Source organism: Channa argus, chromosome 15 (genome assembly GCF_033026475.1).
Source record: "Channa argus isolate prfri chromosome 15, Channa argus male v1.0, whole genome shotgun sequence".
Taxonomy (NCBI): Eukaryota; Metazoa; Chordata; class Actinopteri; order Anabantiformes; family Channidae; genus Channa; species Channa argus.
This window is the reverse complement of record NC_090211.1, coordinates 14,805,277-14,816,442: the sequence shown is the minus strand read 5'-3', so window position 1 is coordinate 14,816,442 and position 11,166 is coordinate 14,805,277. Positions and strand designations below refer to the sequence as shown.

Here is an 11,166-nt window from a genome sequence, read left to right as displayed (position 1 = left end):
ATCAGCTGAGTTGAACAATTTAGAAAATGTGCTATTAATCGACTAGTTGTCATATTTTGTAGCCCAACATAGCTGAAATTACTTGGTTTGCAAGTTAATGCATTCATTCAATTATAAAGCGGTAACTTCCGTGAATCTCAAGTTCGTTTGCTTTAATTCCCCATACTGTAAGTGACTATTTCCAACACAGAGTCCCAGAGGCAGGGGAAGAGAAAATGACTGGTTTTAAATGGAAGAAAAAGAACAGTATAGGATGGAGACAACAAAAAAGCTGAGACAAATCTTATAATTGTATCACTGGAGATCCATACAGGTTTCATGGAAAGGTGTTATTCTGTTCAGACCTGTGATGCCTTTAGGAACTGAAAATAAATGTCTTTAGTCTTAAAGTTGGTCTATGTATTTTTAAACCAGAAAACTAAAAACAGTTCTATTAGAAATGTTTTTAAATCGGCCATAACTGCACACAGGGAAGTTCAGAGAAAAGCTTAATTCTTAAAAAAACAAACAAACAAAAAAAAAAAACAGGCATGGGTTCTGTGAACCACATTTTACTACAATTAATCTGATTTAACTAATATAAAGATTATTCATCTATATAATCAGCTTCTTGCGCCAACAATGAAACTCTATTCTGGTGACAGATGTTCGGTGTTTCATTTTTGCTTCTCTCTTCTTTTATCCTGCTATGGCTCACTTGGTCTCTGTGTCAGCATTCTTAGAGGCAACTCCCATGATGAAGACAACACAAACACTCATTCCGGATCCCTCCAGATCCATCAGCCATTCCAAACATCCAAGAGTTAATCTTTTTATCAGCCTGAAAGTTCAGCATAACTGAGTGTCAACGTCTGCCTGTATTTTCCCACCAGAGTTCGTGGCTACAGGCCTTTAACGAGCCTCTTGAAGACTGGGATACTCCCACTACGCTTGGCAAAGCCATGAAAGCTTGTGATTTAAAGTTCATTCATAAAAGCTGAGCCATGCACAAATGTGTGTTTGCAGCTTAGCATGTGTGTCTGTAGCTTCTCTCTCTAAATCATACTGTATGAAAATAATGTAGGGTGAATTGCACTGTCATGACACTGGTCTGCAGTGAGAAAAACACAGCCCTTGATAACAAGTGCTGTAAAACACCACATTTAATTTAAACCTCATTTAATGCAGGCCCTTCCCTGCTTCATTGTGCTTGACTGCACCCACATAGCCAAAGACCTACCCTCCATGAAGCCTTTCTTCATGTTAGAATCTAACAATTATATAATAGCCTAGCCTTCCCTGACCTCATCCAGTAATGTTGTGTGTTTACATTCCTGCTTGGGGTCGAGCTGCAGAAAAAAAATAATGCATGGGTAAAGTTTTAATAATACAAGTGACCAGCACAGTTATACAACACAGAGGCCTCTTTGTACAGGATCATTTGTGATTATGCAACATGATCTGTTTTCCTATTCACGGTTCACAAGCAAGTTAGTATTTAATGTTCCTTCTTGAGCAAAGAGGCTTCAGGGGAACTGCAGGGCACGATGCATAAGTCTTTTAGTGAAACATTAGGAAAAAGGATAAAAACTTTGCCCTGGAAGTAAAATAAAGGATATTTTCCCCCACAAACTTTTGAGACAGCAAAAGATAGGATGTCATATCTCTTCCTTTATTGTGAAACACATTATCTAATAAGCTGTGCCAACAGAAGTAAGTCAACCAACTCCGGATGGAACATACTTTATAACAATCAATTTGGCTTTGAACCAAGTGCAAGGAAGAACGAGCAAAAGACAGACAACTAAAAGTAGCAAATGAACTCTCTTCTTTCTCTTTCAAAATAGGACAACCTGTTCAGTGGAATCACCTGCAGCTTCTGGTGCAGCGAACATCTTCTAGTTGTTTTGTAACATTAAATCAAAGTCAATAAATATGCACTCTTCATTTTTAATTATTATACCATTTTAGCATTCTTACTGGATTTGCATTAAATGTGCATAGAAGGCAAATTTAGACTCAAATGGAGGTTACATCCAACAGCTTTGACATTTGACTTTTCAGCAGCATAATGAAAAAAACTTGCACTCACTGGATGATTGCATGTAACAGGATACAAAGCCATCCTCGTGCCTCACATTTAATCTGTATAACACACTCGTTAATGACCCTGGTTGCTTTTTCTAAAACATATATCAGCTGTATTCTTCAGATCATATAATGAGGTTCAATGGCAAAAGTAAATGAATATCATAAATCTGTGTGACATTAGGACACCCCTAACGAGGCTATAGCAAATAAAGTAACTCCAGCAGTATGTGAAGTCAGCAATATGGTAATAAATCACAAGCTAATTACGGTAAGAATCAATACGTCATCTTAACGGGAAGTCATGTGTTTGATAAATGACACAATTTCCTTAACAGTAACTGACCTCGGAGATTAGTCATGTCAGATTCTGTTCCATAAATGTAAGCTAACGATCATTTGTGCTGTATATGTTTAGATTGGGTCATACTGGCGGATCCACTGAAAGCCTTGTTGCATCCATACATTCCAAAAAGACCGAACAAAACAACAACAAAAAAAAGACAAACGAAAAGGTAGGGACATTACTTGACACAGCAGAGTGCGCCCCACTGTTGTCACCTGCTTTGTCAATTTGCATGACACCATTAATAATTTTTTGCAAACAACGGCTAGGAAAACATGCCAACTCAGAGCGACATGTCTGGACATTAAATAAAATAATTGAAATTAGACTTTAAAAAATGAGTTGTCCCTACATTAATATATTTGACCCAAATTAACATGTGACCAATGTAAAATTAAGTGCTTCCAGTTTGATCTTAGATCACTACAGAGTCAACGAGCTCCCCTCTTTTCTCAGGACCAAAATAAGGGCTATTACTGATACAAAATACGTATAAACCTTTAAACAGCGCGGTTATAAGTTTGGTACAAGTATGAATCAACAGCAAAACTAACCCATTAAACAGATTTTTTTTAAAGTGGAACACATCCACTTGAATGCATTCACTCAAATCCTCGAGGGCACTTTCTTGGCTACATCACAGAGGAGTTACAGTATAAAACATTATAAGAAACATATTGAATTTAATGATAAATTATAAATTTTCATATATACAAAATTTTCATGTTTTTACATATGCACATATTGACAGGATCATCCAACCATTAACTGGTAGTCATTTTTTACAAAGAGTTTCTTAGAAAGAAACATATTCCTTGAAGGTGACAGTGAGACTGTTTGTTGTGATATCAGTGATTATGATATTTCCCATAAAAGGGGAGATTTTTTTAGCAGGTGCTTCCTTAGATTTCTCTGTGGTTTGCTGTGTATTTTCTGTCACGGGAGGATCATCTTTGACAGGAGACTCAGGCTCTGGTTCCAGCTCTGACTGTACTTCTGGCTCGACCTGCTTCTTAGTCTTTGGGCAGCTCAAATCCATCGGCTCCTCTTGACAGCCAGAGTCCATAACCCCATATGTGCATCCACTGCTGAGGCGACGGTTACTACAGTGGAGGTCTATGGGTTTGTCCTGAGGTGGAGTGACCACAGTGCTGGGGACACTGAGGCTTCTGGAAGTCAGGTAGGTTTTGGAAATGCTCCTGTCCTCCACAGGATCTGTGAGCTTTCTCTTGCGATCACTGGGGAAAGAAGGGATCCTGATTTGGTCGACAGCTGTCAGAGTTGAGATGTTGGTCTCTGCAGCCCAGGATGCTGTTGGTGAGCTAGCGGTTAGCTGTAAGGGCAGATCATCCGGCAAATCAGCCTGACCCCGAGCCACTTCAGTGTTGTATTCCTCTGCGGTGCTTGGCGAAGGTTTGGAGAAATGTCTGTCCTTTGGAGAACACTTAATAGGATGCCCTGCAGCAGGGAGGGAGCTGCCATTACAGATCTCTTTGGGGATACCATTCTCTGGATGCTCCACCATTTTGGTTCTGTGTGCTAGATTGTTTTCTGATGGTTTGCCATTTGGGGGTTTCTCTTCACTTGATGATTCCCCATGTTTAACTTTTGCACCATGAACCTTGTTACTGTCCATGTATTTGCTCATTACGATAACAATACGTCCGTTCTTATTTTTGTTCTTGATTATCTTCATTTTGCTGCTAATAGCACTGGGCAGTGTTGTGTCTTTAGGATTAGGTTTAAGGTCGTGTTCGCTCTCAGCTTCTTTCACAGCTGGTTTTCTTACCTCCACTGCCAACTCTTTTACTTTGCTCAAGCAGCCTGTGTCTTTGTCACGAACCCATTTCTGCTGCAGTGCCAGAGGTAAGTTCCGGCCGAGACTTGGTGGCTTACTGGCCGGCTCTTGAACTTTGACCACCTCTTTCAGCCTAGAGGCCTGTGCATCGTACATATTCGGGTCAGGCTCATAGTGGTGATGCTTCTTGCTGTTCAACTGGTAGATGAACTTCTTCTTGCCATTGAAGAGCTGGTCAGCGGGGACCTCCTGGCTGCTGGGCTGGTACTGATGATGCTTCTTGCTGTTCAGCTGATACTGCTGAGGCTGTGAGCGCTGGACTTGGATGGGATCTGATTTGAGGCTGCCTTCTGGATCCTGTGGCGTGTCCTCAAAACCTGCAGGGATGCTGGATCTTCGTGCAAATGAGGGCACCTTAAAGAAGAGACAAAAAAAATATTTTAGCATTTCACCCATTTTCATCAAAATGTTAAAAACAAATTGTCATAAATACAAAGAAAACGGAAATTATTATATTAGATAATCATTTTTGGTCAATCACCAGTGATTTAAAAGACATAAGACATAGAAGATGTAGAGAGAATCTTATTTTCAGCTCCTGGCCCAAAGACAAGGACCCTACATTCCATGATCCAAACACTAGCATCAATTTGTTTGATTATCCCTGTCTGGCAAATGTACCATGACATTCAAATTCCATACCCGTTATTTGTAACTTGGTGACAAATGGAAGTTAAAAGTTGCCAACCTGTATGCTATAAATCTGATAACAATCCAAGTTTAAAGAATTCTGAAGCGTGTCATAAATGAAAATGAACTATTCAAACAGGATGCAGCGTATGACCTCTCTCCTATTATTATGTCCCCTACCCCTCCCTCCTGTACAGGCCAGCCCCTCAGGCAATCAGAAAGGCAGAGCAGCGGAACCTTCAAGAGGCTTTGGCTGTGACCTTAGGTCAGAGAAGTGCCACCAAACATGTCACGCTTTATTCCTGATTGCTGGCCACGTGTGACTATGGCAGGGTGGTATGCCTCTAAAGGAGTGACACTGCATAGCAATCAACTGCGAGTCTCTCTCTATAATCACATTTGGCTCAGAATATATGGTCTGGTAAAGGCCTGGAGTAAGATAGGCAAAGCATAACAGAGTGCTACTTTCAGGGTTCTATTTTTGTCTAGGGGAAACATTTACAAACAGGGAAAATGTTCTGTTACTGATTCACTTGGATCAAAAGGAAGCCACCTATATGAAGTTCCCCTTTAAACTGTATTTGCATACAAAGCTATTTGCATAAAAAATAATGAGCATGAAGATAAAATGAGTGCACTCAAGCAACACTTAAGTTACCTCAGGCAACAAACCCAGTTTCATGAGAAACAGATGAGCGTGCAGAGAATTCCAGCTGCCCAACCCCATCTGCTCTTTTCAACCATCATCATAATGACAGTGGCTCATGCATACACAAGCCACTTTATTAGGTACACCTCATCATCTGTTTGTTATGAAGCCAAGTATCTAATCAGCCAATCATATACAGTAGCTCAGTGCATGTGGACATTGTCATGACCGTTTACTAGAGGTCAAACTGAGCAACGGAATGGGGAAGAAATGGGATTTCAAATGCCAGATAGGCTGTTTTAGAACTATTTTAGAAACTGCTGATCTAGTGGAATAATCCTGCAGGGTTAACAAGAGAACGGACTGAAAAGGAGAAGTAAGCAGCAGTTCTCTGGGTGAAAATGCCAGAGGTCAGAGAAGAATGACAAGACTGGTCTGAACCGATTCAGGCTGGTGGTGCAAGTGATGTAATAATGTACCCATCTTCTGATGGCTACTTCTGGCAAGATAATGCTAAAACAAAAAAAGCTAAAATCAACTAACTGCTTTGTTGAACATGAGTTCACTGTACTCAAATAGCCTCGATAGTCCCCAGATCTCAATCTTTGATATGTGGTGGAATGGGAGATTCACACCATGGATGTGCAACCAACAAATCTGCAGCAACTGCTCGATGCTATCATGGAAGTATGGACCAAACAAATGTCTTCACTGTCTTGTTGAATCTATGGCACAAGGACTTAAGGCAGTTCTGAGGGCAAAAGGGGGTCCAACCGGGCATTAGAAAGGTGTACATAATAAAGAAGCTGGTGAGTGTAAAGACCTGAGAGGACACTTTCCCTTGTGGTTTCTGACAGAGGGAAATTTACCTAAAACCATAGAAAAACAAGTTGTTTCTGAAGAAATGTATATATTGGTGATCAGGCATAGCTCTTGAAGATGATAATTACCTGGAGAAGAAGATGTTTGGGTTTCGGCCCCCGTTTACGATATCCCATCAGTTGCTCCTGCCTCTCTCTGTGGACACAAAAAACAACTGCGTTTTTTGACACTGTATTTATCTTCTAAGAATAACATCTCATTTGTCATACAGTGTTTCACATTGCTACACTAAAAATCGTATTATATCACATAGAAAATTAGAGGTTTCGCATTTTTGAGTATTTGTTCATTTTCTTCTACCAATTCAAGGTCAAAAGTGGAATTGTTATTTGGAGGTCTAATGAATGCCCAAATGTGACCTGCTGCAAAGCATTATGGTCCTTATTTGCATAGCTCTCAATGGTAATTGCCCCATTCCATATTCTCATTATCCTGGAGAAATTCAATTAAGGCTACAGCAGGGAGATTCTCTCCTTGTCTTTCAAACATCCTCCCTCCTGCAGCACACCCGTCCTCTTCTTACATTCAAACTCTAATTAGGGTCATGAGATACAGATGTAATGGGATAAATACAACATTGTGGAGTACTTCTGGGATGCATGCCGCTATTGAAAAAAGGCACACCACTATATCTTGTGCAACACAACGCCTACATTCTGAAAATGCAGGGTGATAATCAGACTAATAACAAACATGGCTTTTATTGAGGGAGGGGTGAGAGAAACATGTTATTATAGTTGCACTGAGTAGATCAAACACTGAACTGTCTGTGAAATATTGCTCACTGATATAAACCTTGATTCGTCATTGGCTCATAAACAACTAGCGGTGGGTGAAGGACGGCTGCACACAGACTCTACCAGACATGCATAAACTCTGCCTATTGTTGGCCTCTCGCTACAGATGTTCAAACTACCAGAGCTGCCAGAAAGCTGCCACAATAAACAATTCACATTTTAATGCTATAATGTGTGCGATTTCAAACAGTGTCCAATGGGGTGACCCCTATTCACAGAAGATTTGGCAATTACAGCCTCCCTTGTCAGATCCCCTCCCCCATCCTCTGGGAGAAGAGAGGAATCTAAACACACAGCGCAGAGGCAGCACTCCATGACCATCAGCACAGAGCCAGACACACACACACAGCCAGGCAGGGAGGCTGTGGGGGAATACGCGAGCAGTACACTGGAAATGCTGAAGAGCAGTGTGTGTCAATTAGCCTTTTCAGAAATGTGAATTCCTTTCCCCAGCCATCATGTCTTTAGCCGGTCCCACAAGCGGCCTCATGGCCTACAAAGAGTATACAGGCCTCACGGGTCCAGCATCCCGGACAAGATGTTGTTGTGCATGCACCACAAGGTTGACATTACAGCAGAATTTGTATTTAATAAGGTCTCAACCACTGACATTGACATTTATGAGTTTGTGATTATTTTACAGGCCTCTATTAGGCCTATTGTTGACCACTGATGCAAACCGAGTTAATCCCTCCAAGTAAAGATATAACCTTCATTGAAAAGCCAAATAATGGTAGCAGTAAAAACTGGTGCTGCCAAATGATTTTCCCTTGGGTAGGAAGACCCACACATGCAGCGCGCATGTTAGCAAACCTCATACCAGTAGTGATGAGAATCCCATCAGACAGTAGATTGGCATCTTTGTATTAAAGCTACAACTGTGCCTGTGTCCTGCATCCCAAATAAAAAAGTCTCGCTTGAAGATGTGGACTTGATTGCTACCTGTCCTTTCTAAAAAAAAAAAAAAATATAAAGATTTATAGCTGATATTTGTAGTTTGATCCTAATGGGTAATATTTCTTCTCTCTTTTACTGTGTGGCACAAGACCGACTCTCAATATTCTGTAAATTTAGGTCTCAGCAAGCATTGGATTTCTGAAGCAAAACCAAATAATAATAAGATTTTGCTTTATTGCAATTTATGTCTTATAACATAACATAGCATAACATACAGGCCATGCATACTTGCATATCCCATCTTCCCATTAGCCTGATTTAGGAATTCTCACTACCACATCTCTAGCCCTCTCCCAGGAGAGAGTCCTGTGGGGAGGGGGGCGGGGGGTTCAGTGATAGAGTTCCTGGAGCGCCCCTCCTCCCATGCCCATATATGGTCGTGGCTGAACTGGAGGCTGCGCGGCCTCGTCCGAAGTCCACATCTCACTCACCTGTGTTGAAACGCAACGAGGAGGCGGGGGTCAAGGATGTTTTCCTCTGGTTCCCATGTGTTGTATCTGGAAAGAGGAGCAAACAAATGTCAGAGAGCGGTCACATGTAAACTTCCTTTTTCTAACTGACTCACAGGCCTCAGGGTCTGTCAGTCACATTCCCACATCCACACTGTTACTGTGCAGCCAGAGTGGACAGGTATGGAATGGGACCCTCCAATTGAAGGCCAAACATGTGACATATGTGACAGATCTTTCTAGTTCAAGATCAATGAATTTGCAAGACCACGAACAACAGCTATTAGTCACATTCCCGCTATGGAGACATCCAACTGCTGAGCAAAAAAAAAAAAAAAATCTCAAACAAAAAAGTGTCTGTGTGTGCGCTCCAAACGGTCCTTCAGCACCATCATACAGTCGGCCATTTTAGCACAACTGTCTCGTAAATTCGCTGGCAGAGCAGAAATAATTAAAACGGGATTACATAGCTGTGCCTACCCCCTTCCCTCGCATAAATTAGTGAAGGCATCCACGGATACACTGGAACACACAGCGACCGCGCTCTCCCAGTTTGCAGACATACATGCGCGCGCGCAAGCACACACATGCACAAACAACCACACTGTTCACACAAGGTTATAGTGCAGTTTTCAATATGTATGAAAAATAATGCGATTTTCATTGCGTTAAATAATCCGATATAGTTTGGTTGCAACACTTACTTGGGAGACCAGCCTCGCCACTTGACCAGGTACTCTATCTTGCCCTGTGATGGTGGAGAAGGAGAAATATTGATGAGGGTCATGTCAAAAGCGATATGTTTTAACGTCCGGGTCGCTTTTGCAAACAGGCTCCCCCTCTCCTACCTTGCGGATGCGCTTCTTTTCGATGCCCTCTACCGCAAAGACGTGCTCTCCGGCGGCAGGGAGCTCCATTCTCGCCCAAATCCGATCGCAGGGGGACGGGGAGTAGGTGAAATGTTGGCTACGCGCCGTCGATATGCTTCCGTTCGGTGCGTGCTGTGCGCGCTTGGTAGTTGTCCAGTTTTATCCAAACCCAACTGTATTCCCTCCACCTCTCCTCCTTGCTTGCTCTCAGTCTCTCCCTCCTTTGGACGCTCCACAGTCCTGGCAATCAGCATACAGATATTCACAGTAGTGCGGCTGAGGGCAGCTCTTTTCGTGCAATAGCTTCAGCTCGGTGCATGACGTCAGCAGGGGAGGGGGAGGTGGAGACCGCGCACAGAGGTTGGGGTTTATCCAGTGCGTACTGGACTGCAGGAGGTATATCTGGAAATTCAAATGAATCACTACTTCACTATCACCATACATATGCATATCATCCTTTTGTGCAGTTATGCTGCTTCGTTCGATAAGGCTGTTGAGATCCTGTCCTCTACGCTGTGATGAAGCCTATCGCCACGTATAGGAAAACACTGAGTGGCTGAATTTAAGAGATCATCACGTGATGTAAATAACAGTATATGCATTTGCAGGACATGGTGTTGCATATACAGTTGTTAAAATGTACAATGTAACTGAAAACAGACACAATGCACCGAGTATTTAGGGCTGCAAATGTTCACCTGAGGGACCTGAAATTCCCAATTTTGGCGGCGGTCACATATATTCAACCGCTGTAATGGACACAGCAGTCAAAAACACGTTTATCAGTAGTATAGCAACACACTAACAAAGGCTGCAACTGAGCCTTCGATCTGACAGCACAGTGTCACCAAGGCGTCTGTTAAGCACTTTAACAGAGGGTGACACAATGATGAAAAACAAGTTCCCCTTTTTCTAACCTTTTTTTCCCCTTAAAGCAGCACAAGTGTAGATGTGCAAACTGAGGCTTGCAGTTCGACGGCGCCGTGCTAATATAGGTCACACACACACTGATCGTCAAAGCAGTGCCATGTCCTCTGGGCTCAACTGCCATTAATTTGACACACAGCAGAGGGTTGCTGTGCAGCCTCCAGCCTACCTGTGGCAACTTTCTTATGGTGAACTCGTTCGCTGCCATAGCGCTCAGCTTGCATCTCCCCAAAACCATCATTGCAGCCCGTTAGTGGTTGTAATATTGGTTGTAGCACGTCTATCTGCATCATGACAATTTAAATCCAACAGCATAAATCACATCACTAGTGAGTGTGTACTCTGTGCAGTAAATGTCGTCCGCATTAAGTCATCTAATTTATGGGCACTTAATGAGAAACATGAGAGAAAACGCGCGTCCCAACTTAAATTACCTGGGGACGTGCGCGAATTGTGATTTGTACACATTACTGTCGTCACATTTGCGCAATTCGTTTGGATATGGCGCGTTAATAGCACAAGAACAGTTATGCAAGCCAAAAAACAAACCCCGATGCTTCCCTTGCTCCAAAAATAATTCAGCACCGCAAGGGTTAAAATGAAGCCTCTAAGCAGAGTGGCAGCGGCCAGCCTATTAAATGCAGGCACGATATATCTCTGCCCTGCCATATAAGGCAATGGACAGAAAGCGCCCAAATATCGCATTTTACACTCATCAATTCTCGAGTTTGAGTC

At 42.3% G+C, this 11,166-nt stretch overlaps 1 protein-coding gene across 1 annotated transcript; it reads right to left on the bottom strand.

Moving 5' to 3' along the window:
* Positions 1 to 1,630: 1,630 nt before the first annotated feature.
* cbx4 (chromobox homolog 4 (Pc class homolog, Drosophila)) lies at positions 1,631 to 9,963 on the bottom strand. The gene is given in 6 exon segments (XM_067477452.1): positions 1,631 to 4,625; positions 6,501 to 6,567; positions 8,618 to 8,683; positions 9,340 to 9,383; positions 9,484 to 9,617; positions 9,620 to 9,963. Coding segments are annotated over 6 exon segments (1,866 nt in total). The 5' UTR covers positions 9,759 to 9,963; the 3' UTR covers positions 1,631 to 3,209.
* Positions 9,964 to 11,166: the final 1,203 nt, after the last annotated feature.